This window comes from Pelodiscus sinensis, chromosome 3, assembly GCF_049634645.1.
Source record: "Pelodiscus sinensis isolate JC-2024 chromosome 3, ASM4963464v1, whole genome shotgun sequence".
NCBI lineage: Eukaryota > Metazoa > Chordata > Testudines > Trionychidae > Pelodiscus > Pelodiscus sinensis.
In genome coordinates this window covers 102163525-102188427 of record NC_134713.1, presented here as the reverse complement: position 1 = coordinate 102188427, position 24903 = coordinate 102163525, and the positions used below count along the sequence as shown (strand labels likewise).

Sequence of the window (24903 nt, the reverse complement as noted above, 5' to 3'; positions counted from 1 at the left end):
CATCCTACCACAAGAAATCAATTAGCTACAAGTTTGATCCAGAGCCTGCTTAACTAAGCCCTTTATCTTCCTAGCACACATGGGGTAAATCGAGTCCCATATAGTTTTCTTTGGTTGGGCACTGGGAGAAATGCTCCACAGACTAGACCTTAAATGACAAGGTCTTGTCAGCTGTGCATAGACCATAACAGAATTTTCCTTCCAATCTTTGTCTGTCCCTTCTACCCAAGAGGCTCCTGCACTTTAGTAGTTTCAGTAATTTCTGTAAATATAAAATAAGCCATTTTTGAATTCAAGGTAAAAGGTAAAAGTTTGGTTAGAAATGTAAAATAAATTTGTTTTCAATCCCTTCAGTTAATCATTGGCTCCTGGCTTAGCCTCAAGACACAGTAACAAGCTTCTAGTATAAAGCCCTATTTTGATCCTCTAACTTTGACTTGGAAAGTGGGCTGAGTCTGAAAAGTTGTCACATTTATCATTAAGACATAAGAGACTATTCTTGTAAAGTCAGAAGAAATGACAAACCATTTTTGAGCTGCTAGTTGTTAAACTATTTGCATCTGAAATTTTGATGTTTGTCTGTTTCTGTATCCCTTTAGCTCAAAAGAGTTCTCCATTAACTCCTTCAAAAACTCGAGTAACTGAATCCCCCTAAACATTCATATGCTAGCTATAGTCATTTTTATTGCAGCACTACCCAATTTTATAGTTAGGGATGATTTTGGGACTCAGCTTTGTGTCTGTTACTCAGTGGACCCAAATCTGCCCACATTTATGTAGGCAGTGTAAAATAGTTAAGGACACCTCCTCTACTCCTTTGCTTTTGAGGATTTGGATTTTATGAGTTATCAGACAGGTAATACATACCAATCACAACTGTGTTTTTTTAAAACTGATTCAAGTTTTCAAACTTTAGCTGTTTGTAACTCAACATTAGTCACAATATTCTTAACACAATCAGAGATTATTTGATTAATCCTCCATAAGAACGGCCCTACTGGGTCAGACCAAAGGTCCATCTAGCCCAATATCACGTCTGCCGACAGCAGCCAATACCAGATGCCCCAGAGGGAGGGATCACAACAGGTAATCCTCACATGATCCTTCTCCTGTCACCCACCTCCAGAAAAACAGAGGGTAGGGATACCATTCCTCCCCATCCTGGCTAATAGATTCATGGAGGTTAGGTCCATCAATGGCTATGCAGCTCTTTTTTGAACCCTGTTAAAGTTCTAGCCTTCACCGCATCCTCTGGCAAGGAGTTCAACATGTTGACTGTGCGCTGAGTGAAGAAAAATTTCCTTTTGTTTGTTTTAAACCTGCTGCCTATTAAATCTACCAAGGAACTGTAAGAAAAAGCAAAAATGCATATGCGTTCATTGCTCCAGTAAATTTGTGAGTATGAAATACACAATCTGAAGTGGACTCTCAATTTGCTGTATATTGGTTCATTATTCAAAAACAAAAATTGATTAATTTTCAGCAAGAAAGGGAATAAAGGCAAAAAAAATCTGAGGAAAAAGTTAGACACTTAAAAGCAGGAATTTTACCCACGTTTAAATATCTGGAATATGCTAGCTCACACCCACTGATATGTTTCCAGGCATGGAGGTGATAACAGTAGGGCATCCAAATGCAGGTTGAACCTTTCTAGTCCAGCATGATTTTAGCTAGCTAGATGTCTACTTCCACTTATCATGGGTGTGGCCAAGTTTTCTGTATATCCCATAAAGTCTGTTCACTGCCACCAGTCAGTGTTCTGTGCTGCTATTTAGCTCTAATTTACCCCTAAATGTCTTCTAAAAGCCCAGTATGCACTGGAAGTGTTGGTAATGCTGCTACTGCGGTTTCTCAACCTTATATAAGTATCCCCTTTTCAAAAAAAAATAGAAAAAAATTATAAGTACCCCCCAGTACCTACAGTTTTCAGACACACAATGTTTTTTTCTACTATTGCAACACATTTGTTTAAACAACTTAATCGTAGACAGCCAGGCAATGAAATTTTTGGGTGTAAAAAGTATAAAAATAATAAAATGCTGTAAAACTTAATTTCTGTGTTAAGTTTTCTCCAAATTTCAGTTGTGTTGACATACCCCACAGACTTCGAGTACCCTTTAGGGTACTCATACCACTGATTGAGAAACTTAAAAAACAACAAATAGTCTAGTAGCACCTTAAAGACACACAAAATATACAGATGGTATCATGAGCTTTCATGGCCACAACCCACGACTAACTCAGCTACCTCTCTGAAGCACTGACTGAGAAACACTGTGCTAGACAATATTGGCCTCCCATGATTCAGCAAATTCTCTGGTTTGGCATCAGTCCGGTCCCAAGGATGCCAGACTAGAGAGGTTCAACCTACAGTATCATAATTTTTCCAAAGCAGATTATAGTCTAGTAGCACATACCAATTTTTGTGCATTCCATTTCTCTGAGCAGCTTCTAATGCTTAACTTCTCAAATTACAGTCCATAACCACCACTAGTTAATGAAATGACACTGTCTTCAAAAAGTGACACTTCCAGCTACTGTTGAGTTGCAAGTTACATCCATTACTTTGTTTGGTGTAAATTCAGACTCTGTCTACACTTAAAAGTTTAAGGCAGTGGTTTATACTGAAAGGATGGCCATGGCACAGTGCTCCATAGAAACCACCTCCACAACTGAAGTAGCCAACAGGACTGGGGGCTTGTCTACACTAGCAAGGAGACTGACCCTCTAAAGGTTAATCTTCTAGTGTTCGATTTTGTGGGTTTAATGTAGACTCATAAATCAAAGGCTGAGGGCAGCCTCCACCAGCATCTAGTACTCCCATCGGCCTCGCGCTGCGTGGACAGCATTTTAAAATATGCCCTCTTCAGCTACATAATTAACATAGCTGGAGTTGCATATTTAGGTCAACCTGCTCCAGTGTAGACTAAGCCTGGTTCACGCAGGCACTTTACAGTGTTGTAACTTGCTGTGCTGGGTAGAGGGTTCACACTCCTGAGCCAGAAAGTTACAGTGCTGTAAAGTGCCAATGTAGACTTCGTGTGACTCACAAGTCATAGCAAACAGGGTATGGAACTGAACACTGCAAAGGGGAAGATTAGAATAACTGAAGCTTCAGACAATGAGAGGAGATTTAGTTAATGTTAGGATTAATGAATAAGACAGGTTTATCGGTTAATCATGTAAACAGACACATGCTAACATCCCTACTTGGTATGGGAAGGTTTGCCTCCAGTGGCTGCGTCAAACCTGCGTCAGGTTGCCTGTGCCATCAGAGAAGCACCAAGACACCTCCTACCTCTTCCCCAGTCAGTCCCTGATAGCCAGGCTCCCTTCTTTTCTTCCCCCCTTCTTCCCTCTCCCCCTCCTCCAGGCCTGGCATTGGCTGCAGAAGAAGAGTTTGCTGAAGCACAGACTTTTTTCAACCCCTGCTGTGACTGGCAGACTTCACACTCCTACCTGCTGATGCCTCTGGAAAGACAAACTGCTCTCTTTATTCTGTCTCAAAGTCTTGTTTCCCCTGCCACCAACAACCCTTTTACCCACTTATTTAATAAATCAAGAATTTTAGTTTAAATCCCCCCTTCACTTGCAGTTCATGCTCCACTGAAGGTCACATGTTGGCCTATGTAATCATTTGAACACCTTTGCAGCAACGAACAGCAACATCATTAACAGAAGGTGACTTCAGAGGGAAACAAGCAGAAGGAGCATGCACACTTTTGAGAAAAAAGTATTCTTTTATACTAGGGTTGCCAGGTGTCTGGTATTCAACTGGACAGTCTGGTTTTTGGGCCCTCTGTCCAGTTTAAAAAAAAAAAAAAATCAGAAAACGCCGGGCATGTGTAGCATCCGGTATTTTCTGGTTTTCCAGCTGGGCACCTGACAGAAGACTGGCGGGGACGAGGGGAGTGGCTGGGAGACAGGGTGCAATCAGTGCTTGGAACCTCTGGTTGTGTCTGACGTAGGAGTGACATCTGGGGGGAGGGGGAGGGGGAGGGGAGAAGCCCTGTCCATGCTCCTGAGCACTGTTCAAGCGCATTGTGGAGCTGTAGCCAGACCCCTCGTGCTTCACCGGAACCGTGCGCAGGACAGGCAACACCTTGGGATCTACATGTGTCCAGGTCAGTCCTGCTCCCCACTGGCCCATTCTCTCCCGGCCATCCCTGCTGCCCGCGACACCCCTCCCCCCACCAGCCCTGCTTCCCCCCCATAACTCAAAGGTACTTTGAGCAAATTATTTCATGTAACCTATCAATCTTTATGTCATGATCTGCTGGTTCTATTGATCTTACTTTGATATATGTATAATTTTCATATTTAAAATTAGACATATGGAGTGGGGAATACTTTGTGGGTTTTAAAGCTGTGAATGGGAAGTAAACACCCTCGATGCCTTGATGAGTAACCGTTAAACAATCTCTTTTGTCCCCAAGTTTAGCAGTGATTGTTGGGGAGTGGCCAGGTGACTTCCCATACAATAAAGGGAATTATAACCCCAGGGTGGGAAGACAGCCCTGGTTTGGAGGGGCAGCTAGAAAAGAGGTTTTAGGGTGAGTTTGAAAAGTTTGTACTGAGGTTTCAGTGTAAAATTAGCCAAGTGTTTGGTTTCTTTTGATTTGTAACCTACTTTGCTCTGCCTATTTTCACTTATTACCACTTATATCCTACTTCTTCTATTTAATAAAATAATTGTTTATACTGGGTTTGATAGAACATAAAAGTTCTAACAAACTGGGGGGAAAGGGGGAAATCAGAGTGCATATTATTCCCCCTTCACTGTTAAAGGTGGGTTACCTAATTCTTTGGGGTTTGATCCCATCTGGGGAGTGGTATCCCAGGAAGCTGGGCCCTAAACTCCACTCTCTTTGGACCTGAAGAGGTTCAAGTGTCTGTGCTGCTTCTTGGTGGGGGCAGGGATCTCCAGCTCAGAGCGTTGGCTGGGGGAGACCAGCGGAGCTGGCACAGCAGGACTGGGCAGTGAGGAGCCCCGGAGAGCAGGAAGGTGAGTGGCAGTGGCTGTAACAGCATCCCGGGAGGCACCCCGAAGGTGTCATCTGCGACCACACCCCATCACAATATTTTTTTAAATTAAATCAGATTTTTTTGAAAAAAGATTTTTGAGGAAAAATCTCTCTCAAAGATACCTCATTAGGGAAAAGGGATTACAAATTCTAATTCTATAGTAATGGACAATATATTCATGCAACATTTAAGAAAAGTTTTGTAAATTAGTTCTAATAGTTCATGGATTAAGGACTCAATTTTATGTGGTTCCAGACGCTTCTGTATAGATTATTTAGGTTCATCTTTCTATCTATCCAATGGGACGCAGTGCTCAGTCGAGAAGATAGATGTCTAGTTTTTCAGTTCTTAAACTGTGGATTTACGTCTCCAGAGATAACATACTTGTTAACAGCAAAAATGTGAGAGAGAAAGGAAAAAAAACAGACCTCAATCCTATTGTCCCACTATAAATTTGTGTACACAGTCAATCCCTTACCTGTCTCTAAAAGTGTAAAGCTTCAAAAAGTTCAATAAATAGGAGATTGTTGAGGCAGAATAAATCTGGACAGGAAGAAGAAATCTGGAGATAAATATGAGAAGGGAGGGACAGGCAGTAGAAACAAAAGTGAAACTCTTTGAGCAACATATTCCAAAAGTGTTGAGGTCTTTCTGAGCGTAGCCTTCACTGATCTGAAATCTACCATACCATTCTCACTAGAATGCACTTTTATGTTAAAAAAAAAAATTAATCGCTTCTTCCTAACTAGTGATTTAAATAAATTTGATTTAAATCAAATCCATGCTGCACAACTGTGAAGATTTAAGAGAAAAATAAAAATTGCTTAAAAATAAACGATGTTATTTGTCAAAATTATAAAGAAAGATTAAAAACTGAATTCAGCCAACCATATCTGACGGAGGACAAGACATAAGAACAAAGGACTGTCCTCCTGTTTGTACAATGCCTAGTACAGGGGTAGGCAATCTACAGCATGTGTTGCTGGGGACAGGACCACATAGTTGCTGCAGAGGCGGGTGCTCCTCAGGCAGTCAAGGCCACCACTCAGGACAGCTGAGAAGTCACCACATGGCCACGGCATCAGCTTTAACCCTGGGAAAGGGCTGGAGCTGAGCTAGGACCACATGGTAGCTGTTCCTGGGACAGGCCACTGGATGCCTGCTGGGGCTGTTGTGTGGCATGGGGTGCAGGGGAGCTGTTATAGTGGTGGCTGCTGCTGCAGCAGATCAGACTGCTGTTCTTCTGCCATCACCAGTGCAGTGGCGCTGGACACAGAGGCTTGTGTGCTGCTTAACGTATCAAACGATGAGCCCGAGACTGGAGAACTTGCAAGGGAAAGCAAGGCCAAGGATGACATTAAACTATAAGAGCTGCATCTTTATTTATTTATTCATGAAACTGCTAAAATCTAAGTAGGACTATTATTGATTTTAAAAAAAGTATCAACGGCAAGCAGACCCATAAATAGAAGTGAATACGTTAAATATCAGCACACCACTTCTGCAAGTTTGCAGATTCCTGGCCTAGCACAATGGCTTGCAGGTCTATTAGTGGTGATCAGGGGCACTGCGGTAATACAAAAACAATTGTGAGGCTGACAATATTGTTTCAGACTAAAAAAGCTTTACTAAGTTTTCCACAAGTCTTCATTGGATTTGTAAGAGTAGTTTATTGGATTGGCCTGTCTGTCCATAGCATGGAAGGCCCACTGCATAAACAATATAAAATTATTCTCCCGTCCCAAGCTGGCTGAGCATTTCCATGTCATAGACAGAGGCAGAGTTGGTTTCTTGCTCCCCAGGCCAGCAGAGAAGAGAACTGCTATGTAATTATTTTTCTCATCCTGAGGTGAGGGAGGGGAAAGAACAATGGGGGAAAAAGGCACCTCCTGTGGCTTGAATGATCCTACTCAGGTCACAGTGACAGTTACCAAGGTAGCCACAATAAAGCCTCCGCTAAGCCCAGAAGGTTTCCATGCAGTTGAACCTTTTAAGGGGGAAGGTAGAAAAATTATAAATAAAAGCAGATATTTTGTGGTGCAGAGGAGAGAGCTCTTTCTCTCTCCTCTCTTGAGTAAGAGGACACAAAGCCTCTTAGATTATTAGATTAAAATTTAAGTAATGGTCTCAAAAGCAACAAGTCAAGTCAGCTTTTTTAAAGCCTTTTAATGAGATTTTACTCTAGTTATAAAATGTTACATCATTTTTGTTTCTCAGATAAGGTAAAGGATATTCAAAAGCAACTATCTTTCATTATTCAAATCCAACAGGAGATCTAGTCTTGCAATACACGTTATTGAAGCTGTTTAATGCTGATTTTGAGCATGTAACTGTTCCTTGAACAATTATGAAATCACTGTATCTAGGCTGTAACTTTGATTAAAGGGTAGAATGGTCAACCAAGCTCTCTGAATGCAAGATCACTCCACAATTTTCATTTATATTGCATTTATTCTCTGTGCAAAAGTAAAATTAGCTAATGGGCATCTCTGCACTACACCTTCAAGATGACAGGTCTCAACTAAAGTTCCTTCAAATTTGTACGTTAGTTCCCATACAGATTGTAAGCCTGTTGTAACACACTAAATATACTCAGTGCTAGGATTAGCATTGCTATTCTGCTCTGTACACCTCAGTGTGTTTTTATAACCCAGTGACTTGAACTGAAACATTTTATATATAAATACTGCACCTTCCTTGTACTCCACAATTTGGCAGCTGGCCTTATTGCAATAAGAGCTAGAGGGACATACCATGAGCAAGGAGTCTACATTTTTCAGAATTCTGTCTGCTTTAATTTAATCCTTAATTTTTTTCTTTATTTTCCGCTCAGTATCTATTACTGCTAATATTACATTTCATTTGATGAATCACATAGTTTACACTACAGGACTAAGACTTTTTATTTCCCCCCCCCAGTTTGCTTCTGGCACCAAGACTGCTGCTCCTCAATACAACTTGTCTTAAAGGGAGTAAAGAGTCTGTTCAAATTTGTAACCAAAGAGAAGTTATCAGTAGTGATGATCCAAACCAGTCCTATAGAAAATTATACTTCCCCTACTCTTTAAATTATCTCCTTTTGGTAAGAATACCAATCAACAGAGTCATTTTAATCAACACAGTCATTCTTTACAGTTCTGGAATCCATTGGCATGAGGCTAGCAAAGAATCTAACCATGATTCAACTGTGTCATAAATTTATTCCAAAACTGAATGGTTTTGACTGGATGGTTTAAGGGGAAGCCATTTGGGATTTTTCATTAGCTGGAAATTTTTTCAAGTCAAAGAAAGCAAAGGATAAGATCTCATCTTCGTGTCTTCTTTATGAAGATGAAAATCCAGATTAGTATCTTGTTTAGTATTATTGCCCTATATAAAATGTTAACTATATAGCTGTGCCTCCTGATACTATATTATCAACACTACTCACTTCTTTTTAATATAAAACCCTTTTATCTCAAGTTATTGGGAGAGAAGAGGTCAATGAACTGCTGAGAAATCTTTGCTCATGAAGATCTGGAAAGATAGGTCACACAGACTGTTCATCATGGAAATTATTTCTTAGAAGAAAAAAAAGAAAGAAAAGAAGCCTACAATTCATATGGAATTCATCAACATTATACTTCCAAACTTCTAAACCCATTTCCTTCAGCTTTTCATGATTAAATAAGCACATTTCTGAACTGCTGATCCAGGCAAACAAAGTCTGAAGCTTAGCTGTTCTCATTCTTAATTGTGTCTACACCCTGATGTTCCCTCTTGAAAAAAAGAGGGGGGAAAAAAAGACTGTATGAAGCCTATCAAGCATTCTTATGGTAGGGGAAGAAACTGCCAAGTACAAAGGAACTTGGGAAAGACATCAGAGCTCAATCCTGCTCCTCAGGTCAAAAGAAAGGAGAAGTGGCAGGTATTGTATCGAACCTAGGGAAATAAAAGAGATTTCATTCAACTATGACGTGGTCTTTAGCTAACTAATGGCTAGTCTCCAAAGGGAGACATGGCTAACCCCGCTTAGGTCTAGAGCAAAATTACCACAATTTTTTTTCTCTGAGACTTTGGAGAGGACAGAGGGGAATAAAAATAGTACTGGATAGGCTTTTAAGGGGTCCCAATTCCTTATTAGGAGCAAGGAGAAAAAAATAAAACAATGTGTAATAAAATCACACTATGAATGTAACTGGCTTTCCGACCTTTATTCTCTGAGGGCACATCTACACTATACAGAAGAGAGACGCTGCTGCAGTTGACCTTCCAGAGTTCAATTTAGCAAACATTGTATAGACCTGCTAGATCGAACTCAAAGGGCACCCTCTTCAGTGCCGATAGTAAGGGAAGCTGACCTCCCAATGTGTGGATGAGGATTTAAGATACGTCAGCTCCAGCTACGTAATTTACATAGCTAGAGTTGCATATCTTATTTCAACCTTCCCATGCAGTGAGGCGGCCAGGCCTGAGTATGTCAACAGGAGTACATCTCAGCAGCAATTCAGACATTTGGTTGGGGAAAAGGGAGAACTGAAAGAGGATGTGTTTATACTATAGCCACTGCAGTAGCACAGCTATGGTATCACATCTGTGAAGCTGTAGTACCCCTAATGTAGACGTTTCTTATGGCAACATGAGAAAGATTTTATACGGCTGTAGGTAAACCCACTCCCCAATGGCAGTAGGTAACCCTGGGCATTAGGTTTGCATAGTTTTGATACGCAAGGACGTGAATTGTTCTCATCACGGAGCACTGTAGATATATTTATCTGACTTTTAATTATCTAACTTTTAATTATAGAACAAATCATGAAGTGTATGAGCCCTCAGCTTTCACAATTGTTAACAGCACAGCTCATCTTCATGGGAGTGAAGGATGAAATCTACCCCATCACTCCAATCAAAGGAAGACCTCAGACAGAGAGCCTGCATTTTCATCAAGGAGGCTAGCAGTTCCAGCAGAAGATGGAGAAGAACTCTGAAAAGGCAGGTTCAAGTGTAGCAAAAAACACAAAACAAAAAACAACCCCCGCAGTCATCTACCATAATCTAGAGCAGCTACTAGTCAGTTTTCCTTTAAAACTAAATGGCTACGTCTAGACTGGCATGATTTTCCGGAAATGCTTTTAATGGAAAAGTTTTCCATTTGCGGAAAAGAGCGTCTAGCATTTGCGGAAAAGAGCATTTGCGGAAAAGAGTGTCTAGATTGGCACAGACACTTTTCCGCAAAAGCACTTTTTGCGGAAAAGCGTCCGTGCCAATCTAGATGCGCTTTTGCGCAAAAAAGCCCCGATCGCCATTTCCTTGATCGGGGCTTTTTTGCATAAAACCAATCTGAGCTGTCTACACTGGCCCTTTTGCGCAAAAGTTTTTGCACAAAAGGACTTTTGCCCGAATGGGAGCTGCATAGTATTTCCGCAAGAAGCACTGATTTCTTACATGAGATCGTCAGTGTTCTTGCGGAAATTCAAGCAGCCAGTGTAGACAGCTGGCAAGTTTTTCCACTGCTTTTGCGGAAAAACTTGCCAGTCTAGACACAGCCAATGTGTTTTCCGGTAGCCCAGTCTTTATACGTGGCTAATTAGGAAACAACTCTGTTTTCTTGAACTTTTGTAAGATGCTCTGACTTCAAAGGGGGGGAGGGGACATTAACTACTGTGACAGCAACTTCTTGGGACTGGTAAGAAGTGCCATTATGCTGTTTAACACGAGGGGGGGTGGAGGGGCAGTGAGGTAGTAACCAGCTCCTCAAATACCCCTGTAAAACTGATAAGTGGAACCAAAGCTGGGACCTCTGGATCTTAGTGCATGAGCCTCTATACTATAGCTTGACATAGATCAAGTTGCATAGCTTAATTTGATTTTAGTCCTACTGTGTAGACATACCCACTGGTATGCAGGAGGGGGAATTGGTGTTCTCTTCTGACTGTTGAATTTCCAACAAAGAAGGGGTACTTTCCATCACAGAGAAGGCATAATAATGCTTTCAGAACATGCATAATCTACAGAACCACAGATATATCACAACAGAGCATTTGTATCAGCTGGAGGATGGAGAGATGATCACAGTTAATTTATTCTGACTCTGTTTCCAAACACACACATACACTCGGAATTATATTTTTTCAAGGCTCTCTCAGTCCTCCAAAAACCAAAAGTGTTACTTAATACGTGGCCGTGCTTCTCCATTTTCATAAATATGAGCTACACCGTGCATGGTATAACCAAGAGTGTTGCTCTACAAGGAGTTTTCAATAAAGGAAAGATTTACAGAAGATGCAAGTGGTGACACAGCTACGCCTTGGTAAATGGCTTGAATATGTACTAAGAACATATATATATATATATACACACACACACACATATAAAGAGTGAGAGAGAGAGAGAGATTAGATATAGATATATAGGATAAAGTCAAAGTCAAATTAATTAGTTTCAACATTAGATTAGTCTCCTCTCCCCCTCAATCTTGAGAATGTTAAAACCATTCAGGAGTTTGTCTGTTAGGGGGCTGGGTTGACAAAGAATGCCAGCGGTCTGTCCAGACATGTTACACATGCTTGTGTTTTCACTTTCATTTCAATCTGCCTGTCATAAATATGGAAAAGGTGTTTGCTTAAAATCTAATACGTACATAAGTCCAGAAAATAAAGATGCTAGCTTGACAATTCACAAACAGTGGGGAAAAAACACTGTTGCCCTGAAAGGCAGAAGTAGATGTGAAAATACTGAAGACCTGCAACCATATTGAGAGGAACAGCAGGTAAAGAATTTGAGGAAGAGACACCTTCCCTGCCCCCATCCAAACCCCTCAGCGGCTACAATTCTAGTATATTGATGCAGCGAGACTTGCTTATTTTTTGCATCTCCATCACAGCACTCTGGCATGTGGAGTCCAATTTTTTAATACACTTACATTTATTTGTATTACCATAATGCTTGTCACAGATAGAACTCCTCAGAATCCACAATATTCTGTACCCATGGCTTTCCCCTGTATTCCAGCCAGCCAACAAAGTCAGGTTTGGAAATAGGAAAATCTGCTCAGAGGGGTGCTCAGATTTTGGTATAAAACAGAACAAAAATACTGTCTCTACCCCAATGAGCTTATAACCTATATATAAAGACAAACCACAACAGATGGATACAGACATAGGTCTATCACAAAACAATGACCACTAACAAGACAAGTTGTTCTGCACAATACAAAGGCTGAACACAATAATGTGCCATTTTCAACCCAAAGATGAATATACATACAAAAACAACCGAGATACACCACCACCACCCCTTTACAACAGGGATTTATATGTATATACAAAGATGGAAGTGTTGCATTCGTATGGGAAGATCAGTGCTAATGAGGCTAATTCAATCAGGGTAGATATGGCCCATTGCCAACAGCTGTGAAGGTAATACCACCAAAAGCGTGAAAATTACCTTTTGTGGTGATTTTTTTAAAACACAAGGAATAGTCCTGTGGCACCTTAACAAAAATATATGAATAGTACTTTGACCTTTCATGGGCACAAGCCACTTCTTCAGAGGAGATGTCAATTCTCAGACAGGATTTTCAATTTCATAAGACCCCATTAATTTGCTATAGGCTCACAGCAAAACAATTTATTTAAAGCCCAATGAGAAAAGGCCCATTCGAAATCAATAGAAAGTACCTCTGTTGACTTCAGTGACATTTGGATTCAGGCCAATCCCTTCCAGTTCAAATTCTTTTATTAATGTTTAACAAGTTTCTGATTATTACAATGGCATATATGTACAAAGGGACACCACCATAGGCTGGTTTCTCCACATCACCAGCTACTCAGTAGCTGCTTCATCCTGGAAATGTTTGCATTTTTTAAGTGGGTTATTGGGACAGGTATTTTATACAATATATTTAACATTCACAGTTTTATTAGCGATCATCTAAGAACTATGAAAGGAAGAAGACTCCTGAAAGCATGTCCCATGGCAGGGAGATCCCTTAGCAAAACAGAGCTGGTCGCCATCTAACAATCCTCAGGAAGCAGTCCAACTTCTCTATTAACAACAGCATCAACCCCTAAAAGTGATCCTAACCAAAGAGCTTTCAAAATAAGTTACAATTTTAGATCAGTTCTTTCAAAACCCTGTCAACTACATTTAATTCAAAATGAAGGCTAGATCAGGAAAATTAAGCTCCTACCAATCTATGTTTGTATCTTAAAATACACTTGAGGCACTCACTTATATTCCAGAAATGTTTTGCTTGTTACGTCTTAGTGCTTAATTATATGTATTATCATTTAAAGTATCATGACAGATTTCAAGTGGGATTTTTCCTCAGTGTTTCATAATTAGTCACACCAAAGTTCATCTATTCTTCAAAATACACTGATGACAGCACTGGTTTTTCCCCCCCACTATAAAGCAAGCATCCCCTAAATTCTTCTTTGAAAACTTGTTTCAAAACCAAACACAAAAAGCCCCTATTGGCACCAAATGATTTTTCTAAAAGAAGATACATTCTAGATTACATATAAAATTGTTCTGTTACGGAAAACATATCCACTTAAATTATTTTTGGTCTACAGAAACAATGGATATAAGTAAACTTTGACCTATGCTATTTACATCTCCAGATGCCTTATCCATGGCATGCCATATATTAGATGGTAAGTATTTACTTAAAAATACAATATAACCATTCAATTTACAGCAATGATTTTTTTCAAGCGAAAAAAACACCTAGTATTTGTTAGGGATGTAAAATCCCATTTGTTTAACTAGTTAACTGATTAAAGGGCATGGCAATTGGGAGGGCCATCTCAGTTCGAACAGCCCCTGCCTGCAGGGTGCCTGGGCCTGCTATGGAGAGAGACTGCACCAACGGCACACCAAAGCAGCCCCTGCTCATGGCAGGCCAGAGCGCCCCAAAGGCAGGGGCTGCACAAACCTATCCACTATGTCCCCTACCTTCCCTCCCCCCCCCCCCCCCCCACCCCTTTTACCTTAACCGGTAAGCCTCATCCGGTAAGGGTGAGGCTTGTCAGTCAGGCTCTCAGTGCACAAATATTAGGGATGTGAAGGGTTAACAATAAATAAAGTTATCCTGCAAACCTTGAATTGGCTTCCATTAATTGCCATTGTTAAAATAGTTATTACACAACATAATGAGAGTGATCAAATCTATACTCTATTCTAAACATCCAACAGGTTTTAAAAATAAAATACACCATTGTAAAATAAGGGTGCAAATTCCCTACCTAATCAGAGTAGATGCCTATATTTGTCTATTATCAGCAGAGTCTCTCCTAAAAATTAGAAAACTAAGGGTGTGTCTACACTGCAGGGCTTAACTCGAAATAAGCTGTGCAAATTGAGCTACATCAATTGTGTATCTTATTTTGAAATAGCTTATTTCAAAATAGGGAGCATGTACACCACACTTACTTGGAAATAGAGCACCCTTCCTCCGACTTCCCTTATTCCTCATACAATGAGGGTTACAGGAGTCAGGGTAACAAGTCCTCCAGCTTGATAGTATTTTGACACTATTTCAAAATAACTGCCTGCTGTGTAGACGCGGACTAAGTTATTTCAGAACAGCGCAAGTTATTTCAAAATAGTGTTGCAGAGTAGACGTACCCTAATAAATCCTAATAAGATATACTTTAAAAAGCTCTCCCACTCTTAGAGGACTCTCCTTTAATACAGCATAAGGCTATATCTGCATTGGGAAGGTTTGCTTACAAGAGTGCTGCCAACATGCAAGAATCGGCAAAAGTAAAAACCAGTCCAACTGTTTTTTTCTGCCTCTCATTGTTGACATTTCATGGACACATTGCTAGCTCCCCTATTGTCAGATAGGGCAAAGCAACATGAGTAAGCAACCCACAGTGCAGTGTTGTGGGAAGGCAGAGCTGATCCCTGCACCTCTTTGGATTCTCCCCCACAGTTCTCCCACAGCAGTGAGAAGCAGCATCAAGAGTAGCTCTGTGAGCTCTCCATGCTGAGAAACTTCAAAGCGGCACTGCAGTCTCTCCAGCCTTCCCTGTGCAGCAGCAGTCTGCCTGCTGCTGTGTTTCTAGTAAGGATGTTAGGTATTGTGTAACTGACTAATCAAATAGTCCATGCATTTTTGCAACAGCACTGCGTGGAGCCCTGGGTCAGCTGATGAGTGCCCAGCTGATCCCGGGCTCCATGATCATGCTGACCCTTTGAAACACCATGGCGGCATTTCAAAGGGGCAGTGCTGCCCTATCGACTAATAGAATAATCAATGCAAAATCTATTCAATTAGTGAATTACACGTTACTTAACATCCTTAGGGCCAGATGGTAGCTGGCCCATGAGGGGAGCCAATTTAAAAAACAGCTCCCCCTGTGGATCAGCTGCCTGTCGCCCTGTGCTGCTGCGTCTGATACAGAGGTAGCAACACAAAGTGGCAGCAGCCCCTGTCCACGGGGGGACTGAGCTCCTGGACCAAGCAGAAGCCAGGACTGAGCCGAGCTGCTGGCTAGCCTGCTAAAAAAAGTTTACTGACCGGGGCTGGGGAGAGGAGGGCGGAATGCATGTAGTCTATAGCATTAACTGATAAGCCAAAGCTTATAGGTTAATCAACTACACTATTACATCCCAAAATTGAATGAAGCCAAATATGTTTATGAGTAGTCTTATGACTTACAAGAGCCACAGAAGAACATCACTGTCTTAAAATATGCTATCTTACTGATCTCACTGAAGACAGTATTGGTAATGCATCCAATAATGTGTTTAGAACAATTCATATTCTTGTTAGATCTTATCATTTCAAAAAATATGATCTATCACCATCAGATTCTAAGCATACTAGAACACACTGAATTTAATCTTTGAGTGACAGAATTAGATCTCTAACTAAAGCTTTTCAATAAATGTTAATATTTTCCCAACTATTCTTAAAGTACTATTTTGTAGACACTAATATTTCATTTTAAAAATTGGCTCTCAAAAAAAATTACATTTTTGGTCATGAAATTGTGTAACCCTGGATTCTTTTTCTGTGTGTAAATGATGTTTTAGTTCTTCCAACTTTGTTTTTAAATAGGAAATGCATTTAATCATATGGTATTTCTACAGAATGTTCCTTCTTCATAACCTTCAATTTTTTACTGCACTTATCTTCCTAAGATTCTTTCAAATTAACTGTAAATTTAAACAATCATTTTTAATTATATACAATTGATAAATAAGACAAATGCATTGCTACACGTTGCATATCCTAGGAGATACGTGAAGCTGGATAGGTTTTAATGAGTTACCATGATTAAATACCATTCTGGCTCAAAACAAGTTTCCTTCCTTGGTTTCATCAATTCAAATAATAGTTATTACTATAATTTCCATGTATTCATACTATCTGCTGCTGAATTTTCCAATACCAACTAATTAAAGCAGCAAATCTCACAAAGATTGGTCAGGCACTCTCTTTGATTGATTGTCTTCTTAAGATTATACACTCATAGGCAGCAAAAACTTTTTTCTGGTCTGAATTCTTTCCCTGCTGCCACTTTCTGAAATTCTGACATTCCACTCAAAGCAAGTTACTATTTTGCTACCTTTTGTTCCATAAATAATCCAGGCAGCCTAAATAACATCATCTTTGGTGGGTTTATTTATTTAGAAAGAACAAACAAAACAAAGAACAGAAAAAAGTTTGAAAAGTTTAATTTTCCATCTTAGTTTCTATAGTTATTTATTATTGTTTGGCCCTTATCTGTTGTGTATTTTAAAATACTTATCAATTTATTTTGACAGTTGTGGGAAACTGTTGGTGGAACCACACACCAATATTTGTCAAAATTATAAAAAATAAAAACATGAATTCTACCAAGCCTAGTTATAAGCGGCCTATACCCGTAGATTACTCAAATTAGCTGTTTCCTTAAATCCCTGCTAAAATCTGCACCACAGTAATTTTGAACACATTTTCTTAATTTAAATTCACTTGTAAAGAAAATTCTGTCTAACAACTGTTTTCTTGCTCCCACTAATTATGAATAGTTGTTCCTGCAGACTTACATCTCTAACTTAGATCTGGGTGAGTATAATACAGAAGTATAAGAAATAAAAATAGTCAAATACCCGGCTACACAAGAAAATCAAAATAAAGGCTCTTATCTTGTCCTGCCCTACACCCTCAGCTGTTAAATAATTAGGGGGGCTTTTTATTAGAAGCGAATTATTTTGTAGTAATATTTTTGGTGAACTCTGACCATTTGTAGCTCTCTCATGAGCAGCAACCCAAATCAGGTGCAAGAGTGGAAGGGGGAGAAGAGAAAAGTTAATGGAAAGTAATGAAGTATTCTATTTAAGCGCCAGCATGAACATCTCTAATTTAGCATTTTTCTTTTTTTTCCAGGGAGGGAGGGGGGAGCATGCAAAATACCTAGTTTAGACATGACAATTAGTCTTTAATTTTTTGCTGTTTGTACTTTGATAGGTAGTGTTCCTTTCATTAGAAAATCCCTCCCACAAGCTTAGTTATAGAGGCTGATTCAGATTTGAGCTATGTAGTGTAATAATTAACTTCAAAATATGTACCAATGCATGCTGCATATCTGAGATTAAATGTCAATCCTTAGCAGGTTTGAAAATAGGAATTCTTTTTTAAAAATTTCATTTTTGTTTAGGGTAAAGTTGAATTAAGTCATTCCTGATTTCAGTGTAAAAAATATTTTAAATATATAATTATTTTGAGATTAAAGTAGAGGATTCATTAAATACATCAAAGATTCCTCAAAACACCTGCAAAAATTGCAGCATTTGTAGCACAGACAAAAAAAAGCCAGGTGCTCACCAACTCAGAGTCCTTGGCCTATAATAGACATTTTCAACCATATTAGGTTCAGATCTTCAAAAAGATTTATAGATGAAACCACAAATACTTCTTTCACAAAATGCATTTCCCAAAGTTAAGAGCTCTGCACCCTCTCAGCAACTCATTCTCTACAGAGAAATGGGCTTTGGATTTGGTCCCAAATTTGTATTCTACTTAAGTTGACATATAACTTCATTGCAGTAATTGCATATATACAATATTGAGTCTTATCTACTTGCATTTACACTAAGACAAATTATTTGTTTTGTAATCATAAAGCCATGTTATTATTGTCTTAAATCACTGAAAAAAGTGAGTTTGTTATGGGTTGGATATCAAGTATTCTGCCTTTAGGAGCAAAAAGATGGCCTTTAGGAGAAAACACTGAACTTGAAATCAGGGCTGAATTCATTTTTTGTCTCTGCAAAAGATTTCCTGGATGCCTATAAGCAAGTGATTTTGCCTGTGTCTGTCACCAATCTACAGAACAGGGATAACAACAGAATAGGATATGAATAAAAAAGTTCATAAGCAAAACATTTAAAAAGAGTTCTGAGAAGACCATTATCCAGAATCCGTTTCTGGACATGTCTGTGGTGCTAAAGTCAGACAACAGTAGCTAGTCAAAAAAGTAGTCATTTTACTCCATGCTATTTAACATATAAAGCACAATGTTGCAACCTGCTTAGTCATTTTCCATAGCTCAAATTAAACTCAGATGAAGCCGCCAAAACTTGTTTGCATAAGAGCAAATATATAAACATATGCTTATTTACAAAAGCAGAGGTAATTATAATGCAAAGGGTGGATCTAAAATAAACGGGTTACCATTTTTGAAAAGTAGAGATAGCAAATTACTTTTATACATACAACTAAAATGTGACTACCAAGAAGCCCCGTTTAGAACGTAGGGCTTCCTTCTGCTTGACACTTCACAAACATATTGAACAATAAAAAAGTTGCAAGAACTTGTCAACTAAATGTCAGTTTCAATCACATAATTTGAGACATTTTCATAAAAAGAGATATACAACTTTATAATCCTGCAGCCTACCAGATCTGGACTTAATGATATCACTGAATTCATTGTGTCCTCCACCAGGCCCTTCCTCTTGATCAGAAACCGTGGCCATCCTTGCACAGCCTTGAAATTCTTCTGTAATATAATTTAAGCCTTCTAAAAACAGTTTCTATGCACAGGACTGGTTTACTGTCAATGCCTAAAAATAAAAAGAGAAGTGTAGTTAGAATTTGATCATTCCATTTATTAAACCAGAAATAATTAAACTCTATACATACGAGCAATGGCATATGTTTGATATTCATACGTTTCGATGTATAGCAAGTGTTACAAATATCACTGTCAATAAAAAGTTATTTTCCTCTTCCAATAAAAGGATTTCAGCATAACTCTTAATATTTTAATTTTTTGTTAAATTAGTTTTCTGCTCTGATTACAAGTCACAAAGAATAACCAGAGTCAGGGAAACTGTTTAATGTCAGTGTACTGGGAAGTGCAAAATATACACAAGTGAAGTGAAAGTGCAGTCACATCTTTTTACTAGGCACACCAGAGAAAAGATTTTGGGTCAAAGATCAATAATTATACAATATTGATATTCCAATTATGACACTCTTCATATCTACCTTTTTATTTTAGGTATTTGGAAATCCATTTCACATTTCTACTAATGCAACACTAATCAAATCCCTATTAAGAACATTAGTCTTGCCACTGTGCCTCTCACTGGTCCCAGTCCACAAAACAGAAACAAACTCAAGCTGGCCGGATGAACTTCCTTATTGGTGCACAAATTACAAAGAAAGCAATTTGCCCACTACCCAAGAGCCTGGATCAGCCCCCAAACTGTATCTACACACTCCTCAAAGTTATACAGCACCTACTGGGTTTAGCCTAACATGAAAGAAGAGCGTGACATCTTTTCTTACTCATCACACCTCTTTCCCCACCCCCGACATACAGATTCAGACTGGCTTTCATTTAAGTGACACCTGCAGAAAGGGAGAGCGGAGGGAGGAGAGAGAAAAAAAAATGCCTCGAGATGCAGTGGGCTGAGAAACAACTGTAACAATTTGGGTGGGAGGGAGGAGAGGGAAGAGTAAAGTGGCCAAACCACAAATCAGATCACTGGAGCAACAACAGCGCGGGCGGTAGGAGATCGGGACAAGCGGGATTTACGCCTCCCTTCCCCAGGGACCCCGCGCAGCCTTCACACCTCTGGTCTCAATCGGTCTCTTCCCCACGGGCGGCGCCTGGGGCGGACACAGCGGCCTGAGGCGCTAGGGGCTGCACCCCATTGGGTCAGCTTCCCCAGGCGTCCCCGTGGCCCTTCCACGGGCCCGCTCCCATCCCAGCGCACACCACGTTTCGGGCACAGCTCTGCCCACGCGCGAGGGACAGGAAGGGCACCTGCTGCCCCGGTCCAGCCAGCGCCCCCCTCCAGGCGGCCCCGCATCTCGGGGCTGCCCTCACAAGGGTCTGGAAACCTCCCCCTCACCCCACTCGCGACAGGGGCTCCCTCCACTCGGCGCTGGGCTGCTGTCGGCTCCCCACGCGGGGAGAGAAGCAGCAAGTCTCGCAAGGGGGAGCTCAGGCCGGCTCTGCCCCTGCAGGACCGCACCGGAGCTGAGCACAACACCCCCACCCCCGCCCCACCCCCCGCCACGCTAGGGCTGACTCCTCGGCTTACCTGCCGCTAAACTTGCGAGCCAAGCCCCCGCTGCGCCCCGCGCGCTGGCGCTGCAGCGCCTCGCTCCTTTGCCCGCCGGGCTTCCCCGCTCCGGTCCCGGGACAAGGCAAAAGGCAGAGGGTGCGCAACACCCACCACGAGCCAAAGCGCTTTTCCAGCTGCAGACTTTCTGCTGCCGCTTCCTGCGCCGGCCCCCGCCAGTAGGAAGCGGCTTCGGCTGCCCCCTTCGCAGGCGGGCTCAGCAACTTTTGCACAAGCTGTTGCTGCGCTCGCCCCCCTTTGTTATTAGGCGAGGACAGGACGGGGCGGAGGCGCTGGGCTGGCGGCTGCTGCTACGTGCCCGCTTCCCTCCAGCCAAGCGAGCAGAGGAGGTGGCGGGACAGGCTGCGAGCGCTCCCAGCTGCGGCTGCCGCGCCTGGAACTTTGTTCCCAGCTTCCCCCTTCCCCACCCTCCGGCTACAGCCGAGTCGAGGCTGCTGCGAGCTGGCGCTGGGAAGAACGTGGCGTGGCAGCATCATGTGACCGCCCGCCCTGTCAATCAGCCCTAGGAAAGCCTTGGCAAGGGGCGCCGGATCTAGCAGCTCCCCAGCCCAGCTTCACGTTGCCCTTGGGGGTGGAGTGGTCGCTCTTCTGCCTGCAGAGTGGGAGAAGATGAGCGCGAGGCCGTGCTTGCTCGCTGAGAGATCTTTCCAACCTCCACATTGTCCCAGCCCAGCTCCTGACTTCTTCCCTAGCTGGGACCGAGTTACTTGGAAGGCGGGGACAGGGCCTGCCCCGAAGGAATGGACTCAAGCAATGTGCATGGTCAAAGACGCCTACCTGAACCACGCCTTTACATGTGCAAATAAGACACTGGTACACACCGCTTAACCAATCTGTACATGCACATGACAAGCATTGTAGAAATGCAAGGCACACCAGGTGTGTCTAGCTCTAAAATAGTGGTCTTATCTAATTTTCCAGCCTAGGGGCTTTCTATTGCTAACTATATTTCACACACCCACCTACCCCTTTTCTCTTGAAATGTAACAAATCTCTGCCAATTGGGAATAACAGGAGAGGAACCGAAAGAGTTTGCATTTGTTTTATGAAAGAACAATACTGAGAGGCAAAATAAATTCAGGAGAGATTGTATAAATATATCATTTATTGCATCCTGGCTTCAAGTGGAATGAGTTTGTAAATAAGGAGAAGGGATGTTAACAACTGCAACATAAACAATGCCTTGACTTCACTTTGATATGATTTGCTATTGTGAGCACAATCCTATTTACACTTAATTTTAAACTTGTATAGTGAGGGATTTTCAAAAATGACACAGCAATTAAACTCACACAGATTTGTATATCAAAAGCAAGAGCTTGCTAGCCTAAAATTTCCTAGGCAGGGCCAATTCTCCTGGTCTTGTCTCATACATTTGCAAAACAATTAGGCTATATCCCTTTTTCGTAAAAGGGATGTAAATTAGACGTATCGCAATTGCTAACGAAGCGGGGATTTAAATCTCCCCTGCTTCATTAGCATAAAAATGACTGCCGCTTTTTTTTCGGCACGGAGCTTTGCCGGAAAAAGCGCCAGTGTAGACCCTGATCTTGCGGAAAATAAAGCCTTTTCCGAAAGATCTCTTATTTCATAGCGGTATAAGGGATCTTTCAGAAAAGGCTTTATTTTCTGCAAGATCAGTGTCTAGACTGGCACTTTTTTCCGGCAAAGCTCCATGCCAAAAAAAAGAGGCAGCCATTTTATGCTAATGAAGCAGGGGAGATTTAAATCCCCGCTTCATTAGCAATTGCGATACGTCTAATTTACATCCCTTTTACGAAAAAGGGATGTAGTCTAGATATAGCCTTAAAGTGTCAGTATGTTTTGGGTCTCATGTCATTATAACATTACTTCTAAATACAATGATATTACACCATAAATAGAAAACCACAGCTCATGGGGTATTGACAGAACATGAAGACAGAGAGGTTGTGACATTATTAAAATATGTAATAGGCTCTCCTTTGACTATCTTGTCTGTTTGGAATGTAGAGAGCAAGGACTGTTTCTTACTATATTTGTTGAACATCTAGTACAAGGGGTCCTGGTTTGGGGCTTTAGGTGCTACCAATACAAATATTTTTTTAATTATATAAAGGACAGTTGACACTGAGAAGCTGGATGCATTCATACTTACCTTGGCGGAGACTTGGTATTCATTGCCAACAGTAAAACCCCTAAATAACAGTGGTAGATTTCTAGCCAGAAGGACGAGTTAGGTACTTGGTCACCACAGTGAATGTGTTTATTTGGCCCACAATGTAGCAAAGACTTTGACTTTCCATCCCTAGACAAAGTAAGATACAATGTTTTCTTGCATGTGAAACATTTTTACTGTCCACAGTACTGGAAGATCTCTGGACACTAGGGATGTAAGCAACTAGTCGAGTAGTCGACCATCCAATAAGCCTATGTTTATTGAGTAGCCGACTCACTACTCAACTAGTCACTTCTCTCCACCCCTGCTGCCTCTATCAGAGGCAGCAAGGGAGGGGAGCCAGCTTAAAATCAAGTTCCCCCTAGCACCATTTCTGCAGGGGGACAGGGAAGGCAGAGGCATAGCGGAAGACTGGACACAAGCCATGACTCAGTTGTCCCAGCTTGTGCCTAGTCCCAGATTCTGTGAGACTGCTTTTTAAATGTAGTAAGAGCCATCAGGAATTTCCATCAACTACTCGATTAGCTGATTAAACGCAAATTTAACATCCTTACTGGACACAAGGAATTAGTGCAGAAATTGAGAGCACTGTTTCTCTCATCTTCATCAGTGATGTAAATAAAGTCTCAGACAATGACAATTCAAAACTTGCATGTCAAAAAAATCCTGCAGACATATCTCCACTGCTACAATGATCAACACCATCCATAACCAGTGGCAGATAAGCCAATGGGCCACAGCCAGCTCAGGTGCTTCTGAAAAAAATCCACCACTGGGCATCAGAAGCCTGGAGCCCTATTTGCTGGAAGGATAGGGCAGCAGTGCAAGGTGGCAGGGACAAGGAAAGGTCCCTGACCTTGAAAAAAGCCATGGGACAGGGGAAGGCCTCCTCCTCTTCCCCCAATGGCTGCTGACCCTGGAACGAGCCGTGGAACTGAGGAAGCACACACACACACACCCCAGCAGAAGTCATGGGATAAGGAAGCCCCCTCAGCAGCCCCCATCCACAGAAGCCCCCAGACAGAGGAAGCTTCTCCCAATGAGCCCCATCCATGGCAGAAGCCCTCAAACATGGGAAGCCTCAGTAGCCCCTCCCCCCATGCCTCTGGCAGAAACCATGGGATGGTAGGGGAAGTCCTCGTACCTGACCCTGCTCTCTGAGAGAAGCCCCAGCATTTTGATCATGGTCTCTCACAGAAGCACGTAGGGTCGGAGGGGGGGGAGCCCCCAGCACTTGGCCTCCTGTTGCAGGCATGGGAATGGAGGAGTTGTCATTCTCCACTGCATCCTGGAACCATGGCATGGGCACAGCTTCTGTGTTCTTGGGGCCATAGTGGGGGGCAGCATAAAGAAGTAAAAGCAAATAGAGGAGAGTTGTGGGGCTGAGGGGCAGGGCTATAGACAGAAGGGTTGGAACAGGGCAGGGCTGCAGGCAAAGGGACCCATACTTGGTCATGCTTGAGCCCCTCATCCCCCCTCCTGGAAACCTTAATCTGTCTTTGCTCAAAACACACATTTCAAGGTCCATTGGTCCTACATAGGCTTATTCCAACATGTGGGCTACGTCTAGGTTGCATCCCTTTTTCGTAAAAGGGATGCAAATTAGATGTATCGCAATTGCTAATGAAGCGGGGATTTAAATCTCCCCCACTTCATTAGCATAAAAATGGCTGCCACTTTTTTTGGCACAGAGCTTTGCCAGAAAAAAGCACCAGTCTAGACGCGGCTCTTTCAGAAAATAAAGCCTTTTCCGAAAGATCCCTTATCCCTCTTAAAATAAGGGATAAGGGATCTTTCACAAAAGGCTTTATTTTCTGAAAGATCTGCGTCTAGACTGGAGCTTTTTCCGGCAAAGCTCCGTGCCGAAAAAAGCGGCAGCCATTTTTATGCTAATGAAGAGGGGAAGATTTAAATCCCCGCTTCATTAGCAATTGCGATACGTCTAATTTGCATCCCTTTTATAAAAAAGGGATGCAATCTAGACGTATCTGTGGTGTCTCTCAACCAGTGCACTACATGTCCCAATAACATCTATGTAGATGAAACTAGGCTGTCGTTACTCTTTTGAAAGAACTCATAGAATAATACTAAAAGACAAAAACGTCCCTCACCTGTAAGTGAACACTTTTCACAAAGCAATC

General features: G+C 41.6%; 1 protein-coding gene across 2 annotated transcripts in view; it reads right to left on the bottom strand.

Moving 5' to 3' along the window:
• Positions 1-21045, bottom strand: part of UTRN (utrophin) — a 569920-nt gene extending 548875 nt beyond the window's left edge. The window contains exons 1-2 of one of the 2 annotated variants that reach the window (XM_075924350.1): positions 20563-21045; positions 18906-19071 (exon numbers count right to left, since the gene is read on the bottom strand). In XM_075924350.1, the coding sequence (XP_075780465.1) occupies positions 18906-18984 (79 nt within the window). In that variant the 5' untranslated portion in view covers positions 18985-19071; positions 20563-21045. Of the gene's footprint in view, positions 1-18905; positions 19072-19498; positions 19519-20562 lie in introns of those variants that run through there. The other variant, XM_075924351.1, reaches the window with a different exon arrangement.
• Positions 21046-24903: the final 3858 nt, after the last annotated feature.